General features: G+C 43.6%; 2 protein-coding genes across 12 annotated transcripts; one reads left to right on the forward strand and one right to left on the reverse strand.

The window, feature by feature from the left end:
* Nucleotides 1–92: 92 nt before the first annotated feature.
* LOC139572379 (zinc finger protein 836-like) lies at nucleotides 93–14,971 on the reverse strand. 8 transcript variants are annotated; one of them, XM_071395113.1, is made up of 4 exons: nucleotides 14,843–14,971; nucleotides 10,763–10,881; nucleotides 6,007–6,057; nucleotides 93–4,008 (listed from the first exon to the last, which is right to left on the reverse strand). In XM_071395113.1, the coding sequence occupies exons 1-4, from the start codon at nucleotides 14,910–14,912 to the stop codon at nucleotides 376–378; spliced, it is 3,873 nt and encodes a 1,290-aa protein (XP_071251214.1). In that variant the 5' UTR covers nucleotides 14,913–14,971; the 3' UTR covers nucleotides 93–375. The 8 variants fall into 8 exon arrangements, with proteins under 8 accessions (XP_071251214.1, XP_071251217.1, XP_071251218.1 ...); XM_071395116.1 differs by lacking the exon at nucleotides 14,843–14,971 and adding an exon at nucleotides 11,695–11,792; XM_071395117.1 differs by lacking the exon at nucleotides 14,843–14,971 and adding an exon at nucleotides 11,334–11,608.
* Nucleotides 14,484–22,652, forward strand: LOC139572390 (nonsense-mediated mRNA decay factor SMG9). Of its 4 annotated transcripts, XR_011674393.1 has the most exons (15): nucleotides 14,486–14,642; nucleotides 15,456–15,617; nucleotides 15,708–15,782; nucleotides 15,910–16,144; nucleotides 16,243–16,340; nucleotides 19,723–19,835; nucleotides 20,009–20,120; nucleotides 20,252–20,347; nucleotides 20,559–20,644; nucleotides 20,978–21,084; nucleotides 21,173–21,280; nucleotides 21,487–21,612; nucleotides 21,733–21,877; nucleotides 22,002–22,164; nucleotides 22,557–22,652. XR_011674393.1 is itself a non-coding variant. In XM_071395138.1 (14 exons), exons 2-14 carry the CDS (start codon nucleotides 15,474–15,476, stop codon nucleotides 22,078–22,080), a joined length of 1,524 nt encoding a protein of 507 aa, XP_071251239.1. In that variant the 5' UTR covers nucleotides 14,486–14,642; nucleotides 15,456–15,473; the 3' UTR covers nucleotides 22,081–22,652. The 4 variants fall into 4 exon arrangements, 3 of the variants coding, with proteins under 3 accessions (XP_071251241.1, XP_071251239.1, XP_071251240.1); XM_071395138.1 differs by having other exon boundaries at nucleotides 22,002–22,652; XM_071395139.1 differs by lacking the exon at nucleotides 14,486–14,642 and adding an exon at nucleotides 14,996–15,118 and having other exon boundaries at nucleotides 22,002–22,652.
* Nucleotides 22,653–23,867: the final 1,215 nt, after the last annotated feature.

Raw genomic sequence — 23,867 nt, forward strand, 5'->3', positions numbered from 1 at the left:
TAATATTGCCATCTCATGGAACCGAATTAATGATAATGCTTTAGTCTTCTAATGTACAAATAACCTATGACCTCTTACAAAGACAACTCAAGTCAAATATATCATTTTAATATGACTGTATTTTTGGTCTTTTGGTGAAAACAGAATGTTTTAGTGGAAGTGAAAACACATTTTAAACCAATACATACATAGATTATTTCATAAGGAATCATCTTTCATTCACAGTGAAAAAAGTCAAACAAGTCCACAAACTGCATTCTCCTCCTCTACCCCTAAGCATAGTAAATTATAGGCTTGCCTGCCTGTGTGAGCCATGGAAAAACCACTGCTTTGAATAGGGCCTAGACTGGGCCCTGCTGTGGGCCCATTTCAGTGTTAAGACCTTTGGGTGTTTTTCAGTTTGTGCCAGAGAAAAGCAGCAGGCCTACAAAACATCTGCCCACAGTGACAGGAGAAGGGCATCCGGCACTCTTTCCTCAGCTTCAAAGTTATGCTGTCACCTGGACATCTAGTTGTGCTGGAAGCTCCAACCATGTGCTGTGCGAGGCACTTTGCCCCGTCAAAGGTCTCCCCGCAGGCAGTGCATATGTAGCGGGTGGCCTGGGCGTGCTGGAGGTAGTGACGCAGGAGGTGCAACCGCCGCAGGAACGACCTACCACAGTGGCAGCGGTACCGCCGGGAGCCCCGGTGGAGGTAGCGGTGCTTCACACTGAGCGAGGGCTGCTGCGAGACAGCGCCGCACTGGCGGCAGGTGTAGGTGCCCTTGGAGCGCCAGCTCATCTTCATACGTTTCTCCAGGGCCAGCTCCTTACTTCTATTCACAAACATACACATGATGCTTAGAGGGGCTGGGGCAAAGGCAAGGGTAGGGGGGGAAGACTGAGCTTGAGGGGGGGTAGGGACAGGTGAGAGGCGGATCATGGTGATTTTCCCCGGGGCAGAGGCTGAGACAGGTCTAGGGGATGGAGTGGTGGGTGATCTGATAGGGTCCATGGCTAGGGTAGTGGGCCTGGGTGTCTGCTGTTGGACAGATTTTGCCTGATGGACAGTCTGTTGCAGAAGGTTAGAGAACTGCCCAAGGGGCTTTGCTGTGTTAGTCTGCATGGGTGCTGTGACCTGCGGTTTGGGAGGGTTGGTCTGTGGGGCCCCTGGGACCAGCCTGGCCATTTTCCCTGGACCACCACCAGTGTTGTCAAAGAGCAAGGTGGCCACCACAGGAACAGCTGTCTGGGAAGAGGAGGTGGTAGACATCATTACTCTAGGCAGAGACACAGGAGACTGTCCAGCAGGTGTTAGCTGGCCAACTGGACTGGGGCCCTGATCAGCCACAGGGACTGGGGCCAGTCGTTTCAGCTCCTTATTGCCACTACTGTAACACATCAGGGTGGAGCTACTGGGGCTCTGCCGGCCTGAGGTGGTAGAGATAGCCATGGGTACGAAGGAGAAAGTCGTAGCGGAGGACCCACCAGCTTGGGTGACCAGCTTGTCAGCGTGAGCCAAAACAATATGGTCCACCAGACTGCCCTCAGTAAGAAAGTAAGCTTTACACATAACGCATTGGATGCCCTTCTGCTTATTGCAGTACTTCATGTGATGTTCCAGACTAGTGAAGGGCCCTCTGCCGCAATGGACACAGGCACCTTTGTCAGGCGTCTCTGTGACTGGGCTCTGAACTCGGGATTTGGTACTGTGATAGGAAATCATATGGTTGGCCAGGACATCACTAGGAAAGAAAAACTTGCACACAGAACATTGGATGCACTTCCTCTTAGAGCAGGTCTTCATGTGGTTGTCCAGATTAGTGAATGGCCCCTTGCCACAATGGTCACAGGTACCTTTGTCAGGGGTCTCTGATGGGATACTGTGAACGAGAACCTTATGGTCGGCCAGGGCTGTCTCTGTAGGAAAGAAAACGTTGCAAACAAAGCATTTGAAGCCCTTCTTCCCAGAGCAGGTCCTCAAGTGGATATCCAGACTAGTGAATGGACCTCTGCCACAATGGAGACAGGTACCTTCGGGGGTCTCTGAGTCACTGTTCTGGACTTGGTATGGGATGCTCTGGACTTGGTATGGGGTTCTATGGACATGGTATGGGGTGCTGTGATAGCAGACCATATGATCAGCCAGGACCGATTCAGTAGGGAAAAAAACATTGCACACAGAGCATTTTAAGCCCTTCTGCTTAGAGCAGGTCCTCATGTGGATGTCCAGACTAGTGAATGGTCCACTGCCGCAATAAACACAGACACCTTGGTCAGAGGTCTTTGATGTGGCGCTGTGATATTGAAGATTATGGTCCACCAGGAATTTCTCAGAAGGAAATTGGACTTTGCACTCAGAGCATTGTAAGGACCAATCCCTAGAGCAGCTCCTCAAATGGAAGTCCATATCAGTGAATGGCCCTCTGCCGCAAACAGCACACATAGTGGAAAGCTGTCCGTGAACTGAAACGTTATGGTTCTGCAGGGCCTTCCTATTATGGAAGAGTACTCTGCACTCAGTGCATGTAAGACCTTTCCAACTGCAGCTTCTCAAATGAACGTCCATATTAGTGAATGGCCCTGTTCCACAATGGATACACGTAGTGGGATCAGGAACATATGGGGGGGATGTGTCTTTTTTGGGACAGTTGTGGTTTTTGTAGATGGCCAGATCGGGGAAGACCTGACGGCAGAACTCACAGGTGTACATTTGGCCCGATATGGCTTCAGAGTGAGTCCGAACCTCATGGTCCAACATGGCCATCTCGGTAGGGAAGACGGCTTGGCATAAAGAGCATTGAAAGTCCTTCATATTGCAGGTCTTCACATGAAAGTCCATATTATGATACGGTCCTTTGGTGCAATAGATGCAATAATAAGGCTTGACCTGGGACAACTTGGTCTGGGGCCGCTTAGTCCAGGATGGCCGGGTCTTGGCTTTCCGTGTGCGTACAGGAGTGTAAGAAGACCCACTGGATTCCCCAGTGCTGCTGGACCCCGAGTCAGAATCTGATAACTCTTCTGGGTCAAATTCTGACTCCCGCTCAGACGAGGAGGGCTCACCATCTTGGTCAATCAGTATCTCAGCATCCTCATCCTCTTTTTCGCTCTGGATGTCATTCTTCCTATCCTCCCCCTGTTTGCTTTTCATTTCCTCCTCCTCTTCTTCACTCAGCCTGATGTCCTCCTCATCTATATCCGTTTCTCCGCTGCTCTCTGTTAACCTGTCGTTGTCTGTTCCTCCTGCACTCTCAGTGTCTTCGCTATGTTCACTCCCCTCTCCATCGCTCATCCCCTCATCCCACTGGAGGGGGGCGCCATCAACCTCAACCCCTCTCTCCAGTTTGACACGGATCCTCAGTGAGGGAGTCAGAATGGAGGGGCCTAGGGTCAGAGTGGAAGGGTCTGGTTTGACATCTTCCTCCAGCCTATGTCTTGTCTTTGTCATTCTCCCATTGCTTTCCATGCTATACGTATGGTCTAGGGTCACCGCTGAAGGTAAAGTACACTGTGCATTTAAAGTCTCCTCACTGCCATCATTTGAGTAGTCCTCATGTTTGAGGGCCAAGGCTGAAGGTAGAGTATACTGTCCCTTTAAAGTCTCTTCACTGCTATTCAAGCCATTATTTGAGATGTCCTCAAGGGGTGTATTTAACAACTCGGTGAACAAGTGTATTCCTATGTGCTTGTTGAGATCCCACAAGTTGCTGAAATGCAGCTGGCAGTTGCTGCAATGGAGGACTGAGTTTGGGTGTGCGTTGACTAGGTGCATAGCCAGTGATACTGTGCGACTGAAAGTCACTTGACATATGTTGCAGGACGTTGAGACCTTGGACCTGTGGCTCTCAAAGTGTTCGATCAACTCCTGGCCAGACTTGAATTGCACGCCACATTCCCAGCACTTTCCCCCCAACTCCATGGAATGCATGCCGTAAGCAGAGACGCTGTCCCCTGACAGTTCACAGTCATCGTCACTCGAGTCCTCTGGCATGGAGAACGGGCGTGGCACAGAAAACCTGGGGATCTCCTGCAATTCACAGCAAAATTACATATTAGAGACAAAGTGAGTAAATTAATCAATCAATAGTTTACAAAGTGATGACTATTGACTGACCACAAATATATTCTTGTTTGCCAATTGCTTACATATGAGGCAGGCACTGGTGAACGTCAATAAATAGAGCATTGGAAACAGTCTACAGAAAGATACAGCCTAAGCTAAAGCATATTCAAAGCCTAACAGCCAGAGTAGTTTTTCTTAATCAATTTATTAAAAGGATAAGTTCTGTATTTTGGATGTAAATGGCATTTTATTGAAGTATGCAGACACTGAGATTTCACTTGTTTTTGAGAAACTTACTCCACCAGCAATACACATGACATTCTGTCATTCCGAACTTTAAATCACACCTTTATCAAATCAAACTTTATTTGTCACAATCGCCGAATACAACAATGTAAATAGGCCATTTGATTAATTGTTCAGCAGTCTTATGGCTTGGGGGTAGAAGCTGTTGAGGAGCCTTTTGGTTCTAGACTTGGAACTCCGGAACCGCTTGCCGTGCGGTAGCAGAGAAAACAGTCTACTTGGGTGACTGGAGTCTCTGACAATTTTATGGGCTTTCCTCTGACACCGCCTATTATATAGGTCCTGGATGGCAGGAAGCTTGGCCCCAGTGATGTACTGGGCCATACGCACTACCCTCTGTAGCGCCTTACGGTCAGATGCCGAGCAATTGCCATACCAGGCGGTGATGCACCCGGTCAGGATGCTCTCGATGGTGCATCTGTTGAACCTTTTGAAGATCTGGGGACCCATGCGAAATCTTTTCAGTCTCCTGAGGGGGAAAAGGTTTTGTTGTGCCCTCTTCACAACTGTCTTGGTATGTTTGGACCATGATAGTTCGTTGGTGATGTGGACACCACCAAGGAAATTGAAACTCTTGACCCGCACCACTACAGCCCCGTTGATGTTAATGGGGGCCTGTTCGGCACGCCTTTTCCTGTATGTAGTCTATGATCATCTCCTTTGTCTTGCTCACACTGAGGGAGAGGTTCTCTGACCTCCCCCCTATAGGTCGTCTCATCGTTGTCGGTGATTAGGCTTACCACTGTTGTGTCGTCTGCAAACGTAATGATGGTGTTGGAGTCGTGTTTGGCCACGCAGTCGTGGGTGAACAGGGAGTACAGGAGTGGACTAAGTACACACCCCGGAGGGGCCCCAGTGTTGAGGATCAGCGTGGAAGATGTGTTGTTGCCTACCCTTACCACCTGGGGTCAGAAAGTCCAGGATCCAGTTGCAGAGCAAGGTGTTTAGTCCCAGGGTCCTTAGCTTAGTGATGAGCTTCGTGGGCACTGTGGTGTTGAACGCTAAGCTGTAGTCAATGAAAAGCATTCTCACATAGGCGTTCCATTTGTCCAGGTGGGAAAGGGCCGTGTGGCGTGCGATTGAGATTGCGTCATCTGTGGATCTGTTGGGGCGCTATGCGAATTGGAGTGGGTCCAGGGAGGATGCTGTTGATGTGAGCCATGACCAGTCTTTCAAAGCACTTCATGGCTACCAACGTTTCGTGCGACTCGAGCAGTTTCCCCTATCCATCTGTGCCACTTCTCCATGTAGCCTGCACATACGCACACGGAAAAGTATCATGAATTACACGGAGAAGTATCACTTGAGTCACACAAAATGGAATATAACGGTGCGGATAAAGTTTGGATCACACAATTTCATGTGTACAATATCTAAAGACCTGCACCACTATACTGAGAGAGTTGCTGTTTCTAAAAATATGTACTTGAGTGTTTTTGGAGCCTTTGTTCACGTTTTATAATGCCCTTGTAACTGCTAAACGAGCATGAGGAAGTATATCGCTGTTGGGGTACACTTCCCAAAAACAAGTGAAATCGCAAAAAAAGTGTCTGGGTACTTCAATAACAGGCCATTTACATCCAAAATACAGATTTATTTCAAAAGAGTGAACGTCTCCTTTAATAGTCTACATAAAGGCAAACATTTCAAAAGTACCAAGTGTACAGGAGTAGAAATAAAGTTGGGATTTTCAGAGTGTTCCCTGTCCTGCAGAGGAGAAAAGAGAAAGAAAAAATAACAAGGCAGCTGATGGAGAGGGCATTGAGAGAGGAAAGAGATAAGTATAGATAGGGATACATTCAAGAGGGATACAGAGCCAATTCCATTTCCATGCCAGACTGAATTGACCGAAAGGGAATTTGGTTTAAAAATTTAAATAATGAAAAATTATTATTAATAATTATTATTAACCAGAAGCTAGCCAGTTTACTGGCTAACGTTAGTATTCAGCTCACCACGGTTTGTGGTCATCAGCTATCCTTTAGCTCGAAAAGCTATCGCCAGTTTTGTACAACGCGACTCAGACCAGAACATACCGGACCTATTTTTCTCTCCATATCCCCGAATTTCAACTGCAAGCTCTGGACATTTACACCTGGATCTCGCAGCTAGCTAGCTGCTATCCGTGTGATTATTGGCTTACGTCGCTCCCGGAGCAAACATCAATTATTCCGGAGCTAGCCAGCTGAAGAGTTTCATCAGCCACTCCTGGGCTACAATCACCTATCCGGACCCGTTTTACTGCCGATGCGGAGCCCCACCGGGCTTTCATGACTGGACTACCGACGTTATCTGCCCGAGGGAGTTATCCAACTGGCCCCTCCATCACGACGTTATCTGAACGCCCATCTGCGGCCCGCTAATCGTTAGCTGTCTTATCGGCTGCTATCTGAATAGGTCTATCGGACAATTTTTCTTGGGTCACTATAACTATATCTATTTTGCCAACTGGATTGATTCCCCTCTACCACACGGAACCCCACTAATCTATCGTCGGAAACGCACGAGGTGGCTAAAAACAGACCTCCATCCTATACTAGCTTGCTACCGATGGCCCGGCTAGCTGTCTGAATCGCCGTTACCCCAACCAACCTCACTACTCACTGGACCCTTATGATCACTCGACTAAGCATGCCTGTCCTTAATGTCAATATGCCTTGTCCATTGCTGTTCTGGTTAGTGTTTATTGGCTTATTTCACTGTAGAGCCTCTAGCCCTGCTCATTATACCGTATCCAACCTTTCAGTTCCACCACCCACACATGCGATGACATCACCTGGTTTCAATGATGTTTCTAGAGACAATATCTCTCTCATCATCACTCAATACCTAGGTTTACCTCCACTGTATTCACATCCTACCATACCTTTCTCTGTACATTATACCTTGAAGCTATTTTATCGCCCCCTGAAACCTCCTTTTACTCTCTGTTCCGGACGTTTTAGACGACCAATTCTCATAGCTTTTAGCCATACCCTTATCCTACTCCTCCTCTGTTTCTCTAGTGATATAGAGGTGAATCCAGGCCCTGCAGTGCCTAGCTCCACTCCTATTCCCCAGGCGCTCTCTTTTGATGACTTCTGTAACCGTAAAAGCCTTGGTTTCATGCATGTTAACATTAGAAGCCTCCTCCCTAAGTTTGTTTTATTCACTGCTTTAGCACACTCTGCCAACCCGGATGTTCTAGCCGTGTCTGAATCACCAAAAATTCTGAAATCTCCATTCCTAACTACAACATTTTCAGACAAGATAGAACGGCCAAAGGGGGCGGTGTTGTAATCTACTGCAAAGATACCCTGCAGAGTTCTGTCCTACTATCCAGGTCTGTACCCAAGCAATTTGAACTTCTACTTTTAAAAATCCACCTCTCTAAAAACAAGTCTCTTACCGTTGCCGCCTGCTATAGACCACCCTCTGCCCCCAGCTGTGCTCTGGACACCATATGTGAACTGATTGCCCCCCATCTATCTTCAGAGCTCGTGCTGCTAGGCGACCTAAACTGGAACATGCTTAATACCCCAGCCATCCTATAATCTAAGCTTGATGCCCTCAATCTCATACAAATGATCAATGAACCTACCAGGTACCACCCCAAAGCCGTAAACACGGGCACCCTCATAGATATCATCCTAACCAACTTGCCCTCTAAATACACCTCTGCTGTTTTCAACCAAGATCTCAGCGATCACTGCCTCATTGCCTACATCCGTAATGGGTCAGCGGTCAAACGACCTCCACTCATCACTGTCAAATGCTCCCTGAAACACTTCAGCGAGCAGGCCTTTCTAATCGACCTGGCCGGGGTATCCTGGAAGGATATTGATCTCATCCCGTCAGTAGAGGAAGCCTGATTATTTTTATTTTTTTAAATGTCTTCCTCACCATCTTAAATAAGCATGCCCCATTCAAGAAATTTAGAACCAGGAACAGATATAGCTCTTGGTTCTCTCCAGACCTGACTGCCCTTAACCAACACAAAAACATCCTATGGCGTTCTGCATTAGCATCGAACAGCCCCCGTGATATGCAACTTTTTAGGGAAGCTAGAAACCAATATACACAGGCAGTTAGAAAAGCCAAGGCTAGCTTTTTCAAGCAGAAATTTGCATCCTGCAACACAAACTCAAAAAAGTTCTGGGACACTGTAAAGTCCATGGAGAATAAGAGCACCTCCTCCCAGCTGCCCACTGCGCTGAGTACAGGAAACACTGTCAACACCGATAAATCCACTATAATTGAGAATTTCAATAAGCATTTTTCTATGGCTGGCCATGCTTTCCACCTGGCTACCTCTACCCCGGTCAACAGCACGGCACCCCCCACAGCAACTCGCCCAAGCCTTCCCCATTTCTCCTTCTCCCAAATCCAGTCAGCTGATGTTCTGAAAGAGCTGCAAAATCTGGACCCCTACAAATCAGCCGGGCTAGACAATCTGGACCCTTTCTTTCTAAAAATGATCTGCCGAAATTGTTGCAACCCCTATTACTAGCCTGTTCAACCTCTCTTTCGTGTCGTCTGAGATTCCCAAAGATTGGAAAGCAGCTGCGGGACACTCTTGACACAAACGGCTACAGACCTATATCTATCCTACCCTGCCTTTCTAAGGTCTTCGAAAGCCAAGTCAACAAACAGATTACCGACCATTTCGAATCCCACCATACCTTCTCCGCTATGCAATCTGGTTTCAGAGCTGGTCATGGGTGCACCTCAGCCACGCTCAAGGTCCTAAACGATATCCTAACCGCCATCGATAAAAAACAATACTGTGCAGCCGTATTCACTGACCTGACCAAGGCTTTCGACTCTGTCAATCACCACATCCTCATCGGCAGACTCGATAGCCTTGGTTTCTCAAATGATTGCCTCGCCTGGTTCACCAACTACTTCTCTGATAGAGTTCAGTGTGTCAAATCGGAGGGCCTGTTGTCTGGGCCTCTGGCAGTCTCTATGGGGGTGCCACAGTGTTCAATTCTTGGACCAACTCTCTTCTCTGTATACATCAATGATGTCGCTCTTGCTGCTGGTGAGTCTCTGATCCACCTCTACGCAGACGACACCATTCTGTATACTTCTGGCCCTTCTTTGGACACTGTGTTAACATCCCTCCAGACGAGCTTCAATGGCATACAACTCTCCTTCCGTGGCCTCCAATTGCTCTTAAATACAAGTAAAACTAAATGCATGCTCTTCAACCGATCGCTACCTGCACCTGCCCGCCCGTCCAACATCACTACTCTGGGCGGTTCTGACTTAGAATATGTGGACAACTACAAATACCTAGGTGTCTGGTTAGACTGTAAACTCTCCTTCCAGACTCACATAAAACATCTCCAATCCAAAGTTAAATCTAGAATTGGCTTCCTATTTCGCAACAAAGCATCCTTCACTCATGCTGCCAAACATACCCTTGTAAAACTGACCATCCTACCGATCCTCGACTTTGGCGATGTCATTTACAAAATAGCCTCCAATACCCTACTCAATAAATTGGATGCAGTCTATCACAGTGCCATCTGATGTCACCAAAGCCCCATAAACTACCCACCACTGCGACCTGTACACTCTCGTTGGCTGGCCCTCGCTTCATACTCGTCGCCAAACTCACTGGCTCCAGGTCATCTACAAGACCCTGCTAGGTAAAGTCCCCCCTTATCTCAGCTCGCTGGTCACCATAGCAGCACCCACTTGTAGCACGCGCTCCAGCAGGTATATCTCTCTGGTCATCCCCAAAACCAATTCTTCCTTTGGCCGCCTCTCCTTCCAGTTCTCTGCTGCCAATGACTGGAATGAACTACAAAAATCTCTGAAACTGGAAACACTTATCTCCCTCACTAGCTTTAAGCACCAGCTGTCAGAGCAGCTCACAGATTACTGCACCTGTATATAGCCCATCTATAATTTAGCCCAAACAACTACCTCTCCCACTACTGTATTTATATATTTAGCTCCTTTGCACCCCATTATTTCTATCTCTACTTTGCACATTCTTCCACTGCGAATCTACCATTCCAGTGTTTTACTTGCTATATTGTATTTACTTCGCCACCATGGCTTTTTTTTGCCTTTACCTCCCTTATCTCACCTCATTTGCTCACATTGTATATAGACTTATTTTTCTACTGTATTATTGACTGTATGTTTGTTTTACTCCATGTGTAACTCTGTGTTGTTGTATGTGTCGAACTGCTTTGCTTTATCTTGGCCAGGTCTCAATTGTAAATGAGAACTTGTTCTCAACTTGCCTATCTGGTTAAATAAAGGTTAAATATTTTATTTTATTATCTAAATTGACAGCTATCAAAATGATATGTACTCTCTCGCTGTACATAATTTGGGATGGATGACATACCACTGTGAACACTGATAGGATATCATTGATAACTAACGTCTCTGGCCTGTATCAACAACTCACCGGTGGACTCTGCTTCTGGGCTTTGTTCACATCCTCCAGTAGCTCCACCTCTGCCCCCACGGTCTCCTGAATCACTATGTCTTCAGCAGCCATCTCCATAGCAACCATATACTGGCTCCCTACATTTTGAGTGACACAAAGTAAGCAAAGAGAAATCCACAGACACTGACTGACAGACACACAGATGATATAGTGACATGTATTAAGTCAGAATAACTTGCTACTACTGCATTACCACAGATAGAAGGGTTAGTTACCAGTATCTTTGGTACTACTGTGATAGTTCAACTCCCAAAGGCAAAATATTAGTACTAATGTCAGTTTCTGCAAAACGTTGCTAATATTGACCAAGCGGGTTGCTAACTTCCATTATATTGTACAGCTAACCACTAACGTTACTAGCTACTTGGTGCTGTCGCCTACTCCTCTCTGCTGGTACTAACGTTGCCGTTTGCTGGGCTACGCAGATTGCTACTTCACAAGTTATCATCAAATGCTTTTATTCAGACAACCTAGGGTGTCATCACTAGTTCAAACAATTGCAAATTGGACAAATTTAGGTAAATCCCACCCCGTTTCGTTTGCTTCCGTTTTGCAACAGAATAGCGTCAAGAATACACCCCTAACTAGATATGAGACAACAAGTTATTCCAATTATGTACTCTAGACTATACAGGTGTGTAGCTACATCGCTCACTAATGTACAAGCTAATTCTCAAATGTGAGGATGACGTAACAATTTCTCTCCAAAGCAATGACGCTCTCAACGTTGTTGTTGTCAATAGAGAGAGCGCGTTCCCCCATTCGATAATGTCGTTGGTTTGGTGCACGTGCGAAATTGACGTTGATTCATTCATTTTTTGACTTACATTACCTAGCTAACACCTACTACGAATTGTACATAACTATAGCAGCATTTCGAAAAACATTACCTTTTAAGTTATTTTTAAAACGTTAATATTCCCTGCTTTGGCTTCCATCATTTATTCTCTATTTCCTGTTTTAACAGGAATGGGTGGAGCCAGTGTGAAACCTACAGCTCCCAGTATGCACCAGTGGCCATCTTTCCAAACGCTATACTACATCTCCCAGTATTCATATTTTATTTAAACGAATTACACACATTTGCAAAAAACGAACAAATAAACAAACACATTCATAATTAGGCTAGACATACTTATATTGCAAGTTGAAAGACTGCTGTAGAAACTACACACTGTACCTTTGTTTACCATACTGTAACCTCTGTCCATAAGGGCATACAATAATTGATGAATTAAATGTGATGCCAAGTGTTGATGCCATTTAAACTAATTATATTATTAGGACTATTTTATTAGCTAAGTGAGGAATTTAAATTAGTAACAATAGGACTATATTGTTGTTAAGTAGCTAAATTACTATTTTTAGGTTATGTGTAGGACACTTATCTTCTCTACAACCTAATGGCACAATCTAATGACAATAACATAGTCATAAAACCTTTCTGCACTAGATCATGATATCATACCATATAGGCCTACAAAAATGCACGTGGTTCTATTTGATTATTATTTCTTCAGTTTTGCATCACTAGCTAGGTTTCCATCCAATTGGTGACAGATTATCATGTGAATATTACAAAATCCGCATAAAAACAATGTGCGCATTTTCCCACCAAATTGATTTGTTGCAGATAAAATACTGTGCGTAAAAATACAATTTGCTGTTAAATTCCCATTTTCTGAATAAAAAATACAAGTTAAATGGGTTTCCATCTAATTTTCAACTCTACAGATGCACTACCATGCACTTTCACCACTCTGTGAAGTTCATCATAATTAATTTAATCTGTAGCCTAATAAACTGCATGCTTTCCTGACGAGTCGTATTTGGAGGAGTAAAGTTTTGATAATTTTAGTCTTACCGGGGTGTAGGCCTATATTGTATATTCACCCTCTACAACACAATAACATGTTTTCATGGCACTGGCTCATTACACATGCATGTATGGTTTGAAATCTGTGCACTGAAGCCTATTCACATGATTTATTCTAGGTTCATTTAGAGGACATTTCAAAATCCCTCTGAAATTATTGTGACACCCTGTTTCTCCTGCATGCCAGGCCTGTTTTTATATATATATATATATATATATACATACAGTGGGGCAAAAAAGTATTTAGTCAGCCACCAATTGTGCAAGTTCTCCCACTTAAAAAGACGAGAGGCCTGTAATTTTCATCATAGGTACACTTCAACTATGACAGACAAAATGAGAAAAGAAAATCCAGAAAATCACATTGTAGGATTTTTAATTTTGGATTTTTTTTTTTTCAAATGATGGTGGAAAATAAGTATTTGGTCACCTACAAACAAGCAAGATTTCTGGCTCTCACAGACCTGTAACTTCTTCTTTAAGAGGCTCCTCTGTCCTCCACTCGTTACCTGTATTAATGGCACCTGTTTGAACTTATTATCCGTATAAAAGACACCTGTCCACAACCTCAAACAGTCACACTCCAAACTCCACTATGGCCAAGACCAAAGAGCTGTCAAAGGACACCAGAAACAAAATTGTAGACCTGCACCAGGCTGGGAAGACTGAATCTGCAATAGGTAAGCAGCTTGGTTTGATGAAATCAACTGTGGGAGCAATTATTAGGAAATGGAAGACATACAAGACCACTGATAATCTCCCTCGATCTGGGGCTCCACGAAAGATCTCACCCCGTGGGGTCAAAATGATCACAAGAACGGTGAGCAAAAATCCCAGAACCACACGGGGGGACCTAGTGAATGACCTGCAGAGAGCTGGGACCAAAGTAACAAAGCCTACCATCAGCAAGGGCATTGAAGATGAAACGTGGCTGGGTCTTTCAGCATGACAATGATCCCAAACACACCGCCCGGGAAACGAAGGAGTGGCTTCGTAAGAAGCATTTCAAGGTCCTGGAGTGGCCTAGCCAGTCTCCAGATCTCAACCCCTTAGAAATTCTTGAGGGAGTTGAAAGTCCGTGTTGCCCAGCAACAGCCCCAAAACATCACTGCTCTAGAGGAGATCTGCATGGAGGAATGGGCCAAAATACCAGCAACAGTGTGTGAAAACCTTGTGAAGACTTACAGAAAACGTTTGACCTCTGTCATTGCCAACAAAGGGTATATAACAAAGTATTGAGATAAACTTTTGTTATTGACCAAAGACTTATTTTCCACCATAATTTGCAAATAAATTCATTAAAAATCCTACAATGTGATTTTCTGGATTTTTTTCCTTCTCATTTTGTCTGTCATAGTTGAAGTGTACCTATGATGAAAATTACAGGCCTCTCTCATCTTTTTAAGTGGGAGAACTTGCACAATTGGTGGCTGACTAAATACTTTTTTGCCCCACTGTGTATATATATATATATATATATATAGTATGATTAGCTAAAAATATGCCTGAACTACATGAACGGTGCTGCATTTTACTAACCACATTTTACACTGCATTTACAGTGTAAATGTGTAAATTTATAAAACATGGAAATATGGGGTGTATTCATTACGTCTTGCAACGGAAACCGTTTACCGTTTGAGAACCAAAGGGAAGAAAACAGAGCAAACGGAACGAAACGGGGAGGGACCTAGCACCTACCTACTTGAATATATCCAATAAAAACTATCGTATTCGTTGCAAAACGTTTTACAACAGGATTGGCGTAATGAATAGAGACCCCCAGCAAAACCAAGTTGAACTGCCCGGAACCTATGCAGCCTAGTCAGCTGGCTTCGTTTCCCAACGAAAGAATTTGAGAGCTGTACTTCAGCTTTACCATCTGATTTTGTTTCCGTTTTGCGGATTCTATCTGGAAAGCAATTAGCTAATCCTTCTTGAAAACCAAATTAATCGCATAATGTAAGTGTTAACGAAATAGCTATGTGTATTGTGAAATGAAAGACGAGTGAAAGTGTTTTAAATATATGCGTCGTTGGCCTGGAAAGACTAGTAGCGTTCATTCAATCATTGTAATTTCCCCGGCTAAAGCTATGGTAACTTCAATGGTTTGTTCATGTAGTATGTATATCTTATATTTAAGATGTTCCCGTCCACTTTACCTGGACAGCGAGTTGATCTAGCTAATAATAGACATTCACCACTTAACGTTACCAAGAGGAGGTTTCGCATAGTCGTGGTCGCCAGCAACACAAGAGCAGTTAAGTGTCCGGCTATTGGTTCTCGGTTTCTCGAACATCAACTCCAAGACGAGCATTTGCCCTTTTATATTTAGGTTGTTGCGGGATGATAGTCGTTCCATTGAAAACGTCTAGGAACAGCCCCCGGCTTCAGACCCTTGCGGTCTGACGAAGGAAGATGGTCGCTAGGGTTTAAATGTAAGCTGCAAATATACAGTATGTGCTTCCTCGACGTATCATCATTTCCTGCCCACACTACTACTTCAGTTCATCATTGCTCGGGGAAATATGTTTGGAATTTGAGCACTGCGGGACACTACAAAAACGTATGTTTCTCGATTCCGCCATTGGCATTTCTGTTGCCGGAAGTGCGTCTACACACCTGCAGCTACTTCCGCTTTTAAGAACCCTGAAGTGTGAAAAGATCCATTCCACCCAAATAGGTTACTGTAGCTAGCCACTGCATTTCAGGAGATCAGAATGCATTACATTTGAACTGATGTTGTAGCTATCTGTTCCCGTTTTATTTTGACAGTTGACCACAGTGTGCAACATGTCAGAATCTGGCCACAGTCAACCTGGCATGTACGGACAGGGAAGGAGGAGAAGGCGACGCCGAGACAGGGATGTGGGTCCCCCGGGGCAAAACCTCTCTGGTCCCAGTCGAGATCGGGAATATGTCCCCAGAGAACGCAGGGTAAGGACAAAAGTGCAAGGCTTTCCTCTGTGGGAAAATGATCTATATGGGCTACCTTAGTTTATTGTAGTTCTCATCTGGTCTTTGAAGGATGGCAGTGAGGAGCCTCCAGGACCACTCCTTCAGAAGACCCCCATCATCCTGGCCAAACCCCCCGGAGAACGGGTAAGGAGAGATGCTCTTACTGAAGGTTGTTGTCTGTAAGCTGACTAAAGGTTTTAATGAATTCAGATGCATGGTTCTTGGCAGTAAATACAACAAGTATAATGCATTGGCTCTTGTTTTGTTTCAGTCCAAGCCTTCCCAGAGTGTACCCATCAGTGGAGGCCAGGCCCTGGAGAAGCCCATCATGCTCATCAAGTCCAGGGAGGACGGGGGGAAACCAGGGACCCCTCCTGAGGTGGCTTCTCCGGCCTCTGGCTCTGGGGCCTCAAAGCTAGAGAGGGAGGGCCAGCGCCCTACCCAACCTGTCTACCAGATCCAAAACAGAGGCATGGGAGCAGCTGCTTCCAGCGGTGCTGTGGACCGTGAGTCAATACTGGTCATCAGCATTACCCTAGCCATCATAAGTGTTTACTTACTGTAGCAGGGAATACAATCTCTAACACATGCACGTTACTTACAGCTGTGATTGGCCAGACCAAGCTCGTCCCCCCTGAGAAGATGAAGCACAGCATCAAGCTGGTGGACGATCAGATGAACTGGTGTGACAGTGCCATGGAGGTAAAGCTCTTCTGATTATTGTTGTCATGCCATACATATATGTAACAGATCTGTAGCCAGACATGTTCCATGTTGTGTAACAGATTTATTGTCCTGCATTACAGTATTTAAGGGACCAGATCAGTGTTTCTGCTGCAGTCATTTAGCTGTGGCACTTTGAAGATGCTAGGACAGCCCACATTAACTTTTCCTTTGCTAAATAAATTAATAGAAAAACCAGACAACCCCATTCGAGGTCGACCGATTAATCGGAATGGCTGATTTCAAGTTATCATAACAATCGGTAATCGGCATTTTTGGACACCGATTATGGCTGATTACATTGCACTCCACGAGGAGACTGCGTGGCAGGCTAACTACCTGTTATGCAAGTGCAGCAAGGAGCCAAGGTAAGTTGCTAGCTAGCATTAAACTTATCTTATAAAAAACGATCAATCTTAACATAATCACTAGTTAACTACATGGTTGATGATATTACTAGTTTATCTAGCTTGTCCTGCATTGCATATAATCGATGCGGTGCCTGTTAATTTACTACTTCGCCAAACGGGTGATGATTTAAAAAGCCATTCGCGAAAAAAGCACTTTTGTTGCACCAATGTGTACCTAACCATAAACATCAATGCCTTTCTTTAAAATCAATACACAAGTAGATATTTTTAAACCTGCATATTTAGTTAATATTGCCTGCTAACATTAATTTCTTTTAACTAAGGAAATTGTGTCACTTCTCTTGCGTTCTGTGCAAGCAGAGTCCGGGTATATGCAGCAGTTTGGGGCGCCTGGCTCGGTCTTCACACAGTTCGCAACATTTCTTCCTAACAAAGACCGTAATTAATTTGCCAGAATTGTACATAATTATGACATAACATTGAAGGTTGTGCAATGTAACAGCAATATTTAGACTTGGGGATGCCACCCGTTAAATAAAATACGGAACGGTTCCGTATTTCATTGAAAGAATAAACGTTTTGTTTTCGAAATTATAGTTTCTGGATTTGATCATATTAATGACCTAAGGCTCGTATTTCTGTGTGTTATTATATTATAATTAAGTCTATGATTTGATATTTGATGGAGCAGTCTGACTGAGCGGTGGTAGGCACCAGCAGGCTCGTAAGCATTCATTCAAATCGCACTTTCCTACTTTTGCCAGCAGCTCTTCGCTGTGCATGACTTCAAGCCTATCAACTCCCGAGATTAGGCTGGCAATACTATAGTGCCTATAAGAACATCCAATAGTCAAAGGTATATGAAATACAAATGGTATAGAGAGAAATAGTCCTATAATTCCTACAATAACTACAACCTAAAACTTACCTGGGAATATTGAAGACTCATGTTAAAAGGAACCACCGGCTTTCATATGTTCTGAGCAAGGAACTTAAACGTTAGCTTTTTTACATGGCACATATTGCACTTTTACTTTCTTCTCCAACACTTTGTTTTTGCATTATTTAAACCAAATTGAACATGTTTCATTATTTATTTGAGACTAAATTGATTTTATTGATGCATTATATTAAGTTAAAATAAGTGTTCATTCAGTATTGTTGTAATTGTCATTATTACAAATATATATAAATAAAAATCGTCCGATTTAATCGGTATCAGCTTTTTTTGGTCCTCCAATAATCGCTATCGGCGTTTGTAAAATCATAATCGGTCGACCTCTAAACCCCACAGTATAACAGTTTATCTATTTACCTTATCGGTTTGTTGTTGTGCCTTCTATGTGAGATAAATATTCCCCTCAAGGCAGATTTAAGTTGCGAGTGCCATTAGGAGGTAAACATGCATTCTGACAAGCAGTCAATGCACATCAATTCATAATGCACAGTTTGTTTTGGGACAAAAAAATAATGAATATGATTCTAACTATCTTAGGGATCAAATCCCATTAACGGGATCGTTTTGACAACATCCGGTGAAATGGCAGAGCGCCAAATTCAAATTAAATTACTATAAATATTAAACTTTCATGAAATCACACATGCAATACACCAAATTAAAGCTACACTTGTTGTTAATCCAGCCAATGTGTTAGATTTCAAAAAGGCTTTACGGCGAAAGCAAACCATGCGATTATCTGAGGATAGCACCCCACCAAACACAGACAATCATAATTCAACCCGCTAGGCGCGACACGAAACTCAGAAATAAAGATATAATTCATGCCTTACCTTTGACGAGCTTCTTCTGTTGGCACTCCAATATGTCCCATAAACATCACAAATGGTCCTTTTGTTCGATTAATTCCGTCGTTATATTATCCAAAATGTTCAATTATTTGGCGCGTTTGATCCAGAAAAACACCGGTTCCAACTCGCGCAACATGACTATAAAATATCTCATAAGTTACCTGTAATCTTTGTCCAAACATTTCAAACAACTTTCCTAATACAACTTTAGGTAATTTTTTACGTAAATTATCGATCAAATTTAAGACGGGATAAACTGCGTTCAATACCGGACGAAAACAAAGTGGAGCGTGCTTTCAGGTCATGCGCCTCTAACAAACAGTACACTTCACTCGACCCTCGTTCTGAACTGCCTTAATTCTTCATTACACAAAGGAAAAACATAAACCAATTTCTAAAGACTATTGACATCCAGTGGAAGCGATAGGAACTGCAAGCAAGTGCCTTAGAAATCCAGATCCCCGTAGAAAACCCATTGAAAAGAGTGACCTCAATTATTACTTTTTTTCTTGATGGTTTGTCCTCGGGGTTTCGCCTGACAAATAAGTTCTGTTATACTCAGACATCATTCAACCAGTTTTAGAAACTTCAGAGTGTTTTCTATCGAAATCTACTAATAATATGCATATCCTAGCTTCTGGGCCTGAGTAGCAGGCAGTTTACTTTGGGCACGTTTTTCATCCGGACGTGAAAATATCGCCCCCTAGCCTTAAGAAGTTTTAATTAAAAGATCCCATTTGGGATCTAGCTAATGATTAGCTCAATAGGGTAAATGCAGGTCGTGACACCATGCTTCAGCTAATTTATTTCTTGCCACTATGCCTTTTTTTGGTTGGGCTACAGGTGATAATGCTTATTGCTAATACCATACCTGATAATATTGACCATGCATGGTGCAATATATTAAAATAATTTTACCAATATATTATTGGGCTCACTTCTGAAGTTGAAAATTTTAATTTAGATGGTGTCAGCATAATTTTATTTTCATTCATTTTGGGGAAGGGGCTTTTTAAAAAATCACAAGAAATGTGCTTCTCAGTCCTTCTACATAAAAAATTTCCGGGGAGATCCGGACCCACCTCTTAACCCCCTCCACTGCGACCTTTTTCCCCACTGCTACACATTTTTCCAGAGGAACACTGAGCCAGACAGACATGTTGTGTTGTCCTGTGTTACAGTACCTAAGGGACCAGACAGACATGTTGGTAGTGGGAGTCATTGGCCTGCAGGGAACAGGGAAATCCACCATCATGTCTCTCCTGTCTGCCAACGCACCTGAAGAAGACCAAAGGTATTGTTCTATTGACACCTCCTTACATGGAGCTCTTTCCATCTATAAAGACAGGGAATATTGTGTTGTATATTGTTATAGTCTAAATGAATGTAATTAAATTTGAAAGTAAACGGTAACAGATGGGTTTTATTGTATCTGTGTGTCTGACAGGCCTGTGTGTGTTTGTGTAGGGGCTATGTGTTCAGGGCCCAGACTCAGGAGATCAAAGAGAGAGGAGGGAACCAGAGCACGGGTATTGACTTCTACATTACCCAGGAAAGAGTCATCTTCTTGGACACACAGGTCAGATTAAAGCATCAGCATTTAAGGCAATTTGCTGTATCTCTAATTTGGTATTTATCCATGTACCATTCCTCTTGCTCCAATGTTATTTTCTATACCAATGTGTTCCTCTGCTCTGTGTGTTCCGCCAGCCCATTCTCAGCCCCTCCATTTTGGATCACCTCATCAACAACGACCGCAAGCTGCCTCCAGAGTACAACCTCCCTCACACCTATGTGGAGATGCAGGTCAGTGAAAGGCCAGCAGGGGGCACTGGGCAACAAAGGCTCTAAAGGAGAGCTACTTCCTGTCTAATCTGATCCATTCTTATGATTGAGTCTTAAAACATCTGTCTGTTTGCATAACGTGTTTCCATACTGTATATTGAAGTTGGTTTGTAAGTTCTACTGTTCTCTCAAGGTGTTAACTCACTCTTTCACCTCTGCTCTTTTTAATCAGTCTCTTCAGATCACTGCCTTCCTGTTCACAGTGTGCCACGTGGTCATTGTGATTCAAGACTGGTTCACTGACATCAACCTCTACAGGTAACCAACCACCCCACCCGTCTGGGAAAAAAAGAGTCCATTAGCACTGATTCACTAATGCTTATCATGGGGTTTTCAAATCAGGGCAGGTAGGATCATTATTTCAGGGTGGTGTTCTGTGTCTGAGTGTATTTTGGCTGTGGCATTACCTTTTCCACTCATCACCATGGAAATATTTTTGGGGAAATGTTTTACAACCTCGCGTCCATTCCACTGTCACACCATTGGGAATGTTCTGATATCATATTCATGTTGTGGTTGTTGTGCTGTGTGTGAATATTCTGACCAGGTTGTACGAAGTGTCTCTGTGATGATGATATTGTCTCTGACCAGGTTCCTCCAGACAGCAGAGATGTTAAAGCCCTCCACCCCCTCAGCCAGCCACGACAGCACTGGTTCCTCTGGCAATGAAGAGGGATCAGAGTACTACCCTCACATAGGTGACAGACGCAGAAACAGACGCGCACACACACTCTAGTTCCGGCTCAGTGTACTGAACGCTCAATAATGTATTGTTCTGTTGTCTAGTCTTCCTGCAGAACAAATCTAGTCGTGATGAGTTCTGTCCCAGAAACCTGAAGAAGATGCATATGGCAGTGGACAAGCTGATGGCCCACTCCCATCTGAAATACAAAGGTTAGACTGGAGAGGATGTACCAACAGGCTTATCACAACATTCACATATTTATACACTATACTATTGTGTTGTTTCTATATTAGGATTCCTGCACGTGCATCTTTTTGAAGGGTGAGAAGTGCAAAGCAGTGACGAATGTCATTAAAAAGCCCCATAAATTGTGCAGACATGGGTTTAGTTAGCATGTATTGATTTCTATATGCAGGCACGTTGTCCATGCTGGACTGTAATATTTTTCCTGGCCTGGACCGCGACTACCTGGAAACAGAGGTCAACATGTTCCTGCTGCCCCTCATGGAGAATGAGGGGGAGGACGCGCTAACCAAAGCAGGTCAGAGCAAATACCATGTCTTAGTTTTCACACACTTCTGTCTATATTTGTGGATGTTCTCCTCTCTCATTCCTTTGTGTTACTGATTCCCCATGTCTGTGTCTTGGTGTTTTGTTCCAGGGTCTGGGTCCGCCCCTCTCTTCTCTCTCCTCCCGGGCTACAGAGGACACCCTACCTTCTCCTCTCAGGTCTCCAAGCTCCGCAGCCAAATCCTGGCCATGTCCCGCTGTCAGCTGTCACACACCATCCTCACAGAGAAGAACTGGTAAGGGAAGCACAGAGGGACACAAGTGTTGGCGTGTCTGTCACTCACTGTATACATTTTGTGATTAGCTGGAAATGAGGCAAAACTGTACTCGAAAATATGTTTGACTGTTATGTTGTGACAGGTTTCACTATGCGGCTCGCATCTGGGACGGGGTGAAGAAGTCCTCAGCCCTGTCTGAATACAGCCGTCTACAGGCCTAGCAACACTGTCAACCGGTTGTTATGAATATACTGGAGGAAATGGATGTCCCTGTCCTACATGAGGACCAGAAGAGACAGAGGGAGGTGGGTCTGGAGATGGACAGTGCCAGTACTATTGGGCTTACAGGTTCAGTCAGTGGTGATATGAGGTGTTTGATGTTGAGGAGAGGTCCATCTCATGGAACTACAGATAGTTCAACTTTGGTGTCTTTGCAACAGAGGGAGAAAAAGGGACAGCTGATAAGATTCAGGTGTCAATGTGACAGTAAATAACCCTGCTAAGTGTTAGAAGAATCAGATGGTACAGAAAATGACTGACTTTGAAAGATACATTCTGACTAACGTGATACAAATGGTGAAAGTAATATTTAGTTGAAGCATACAACGGTGCTTCATTTTTATTTCATAATATGTGATTGTCTAAAGTATTTGTTACCTGTTTACCTGAAATGTTCTGATTTGTTTATTGTGTAAAGATGGAGCTGAGATTCAGGACGAGACACTTCTGCAACTTGACAAGAATTTATACAAATATGATGTAATCATTAACATTAAACCGATATACTCTGTTATTCCTCCCTTCTTCTGATGTAATAACATAAGAATATTGTAAGAACATTCTGAAAGAGTATAAAATCCTTTGTATACCACCTCCTTTACATTTCAGGCAAGTAATATTAAGTATTAACTAGGATTCTTTTCAAATCCAGAAGCAAAAAAAACATTTTGGGATTATGCAATCATCCGACTGTCATGGTGGTGATAGAATCCTTTAAAAAAAGAATAGATTTCATGCTGTAGGTTATAGAAATTAAATTGGTATGGATATGCAAAAGGAAGCATAGTATTTCATGTATATTTTTGGGCAATATATTTTCCTTATATAATAAAAAGGCACTTATGAAAAAACATACCTCGATCTTGATAAACACAAACAAAACAGTCTCTTTAACATTATCTCACTCATAGGCCTTCAGAGCCTTCTTCATTAAAGTTTGCGCATCTTCAGACAGATCTTCAGCATGTAGTAGCTGGTGCCATATGACATACCTCCTGCAGCCATGGAGCCCAAGACTGAAATGGTACTCAAGAAGTCCTCAACCACCATTGATGTTGACCCAGGTGCCTTGGTCAGAATGTTGATGCGTCTTATCTCCTTGTTCAGAGGGGACTGCTTTCAGCTCCTCCACTGGCACATTTGTTCATCAGCAAGGCTCTGCAGAGACTCATTATCAAGACCAAAAGCCTGATAGATATGGTTATATCTACACTAAAGGAGAGACCTGAAATTGGTACTGTATTGCTGCCACACAGCCAGATACAAGAGCTGATCTCCATATGTTGGCTTGGAGAGCCTCTTCCTCTGGTTGATTTTCATGTTGGAAATGGAAGTTCCTTCTCCATCGTCTTCCCCAACTTGAGGAAATCATAGAGAGGTACTGTAACTGGAGATGAGGAAGACCTGAGACCACACCATGATACTCAAAGTCCTAAGAAGAGCAAAGCAAATAAAATCAAGACAAGTACAACCACAACAGTAACTATGTTTCCAGTAACTTGTCCAGTGATTTATTTTTTGGGGTCGACATTTAGAAAGTTCGCATAGAAAATAGATGCGACAATTGTCTGCTAGGGTGAGTTTCCATTTAACTATATTTTTGATGAGAACAGCTGGACATAATGACAACACCCCTAAAAATATATTTTTCTTTGCCTTTAAAGAGCTACTTTTTAACATTAGGCTTTATTCTACACCAGCACCACACCAGTGTCTACATACACTGTAG

Source organism: Salvelinus alpinus, chromosome 4 (genome assembly GCF_045679555.1).
Source record: "Salvelinus alpinus chromosome 4, SLU_Salpinus.1, whole genome shotgun sequence".
Lineage (NCBI taxonomy): Eukaryota > Metazoa > Chordata > Actinopteri > Salmoniformes > Salmonidae > Salvelinus > Salvelinus alpinus.

Coding starts and splice junctions, on each gene's coding strand:
- LOC139572379 (XM_071395113.1), bottom strand. CDS start 14,912: ATGCGAAACCTCCTCTTGGTAACGTTAAGTGGTGAATGTCTATTATTA. Junction 6,058..10,762: donor CCCAGAAGCAGAGTCCACCG/GTGAGTTGTTGA, acceptor TCTCCTCTGCAG/GACAGGGAACACTCTGAAAA. Junction 4,009..6,006: donor TTTCTACTCCTGTACACTTG/GTACTTTTGAAA, acceptor TGTGAATTGCAG/GAGATCCCCAGGTTTTCTGT.
- LOC139572390 (XM_071395138.1), top strand. CDS start 15,474: ATGTCAGAATCTGGCCACAGTCAACCTGGCATGTACGGACAGGGAAGG. Junction 20,645..20,977: donor ACTGACATCAACCTCTACAG/GTAACCAACCAC, acceptor GTCTCTGACCAG/GTTCCTCCAGACAGCAGAGA. Junction 21,613..21,732: donor GGACGCGCTAACCAAAGCAG/GTCAGAGCAAAT, acceptor GTTTTGTTCCAG/GGTCTGGGTCCGCCCCTCTC.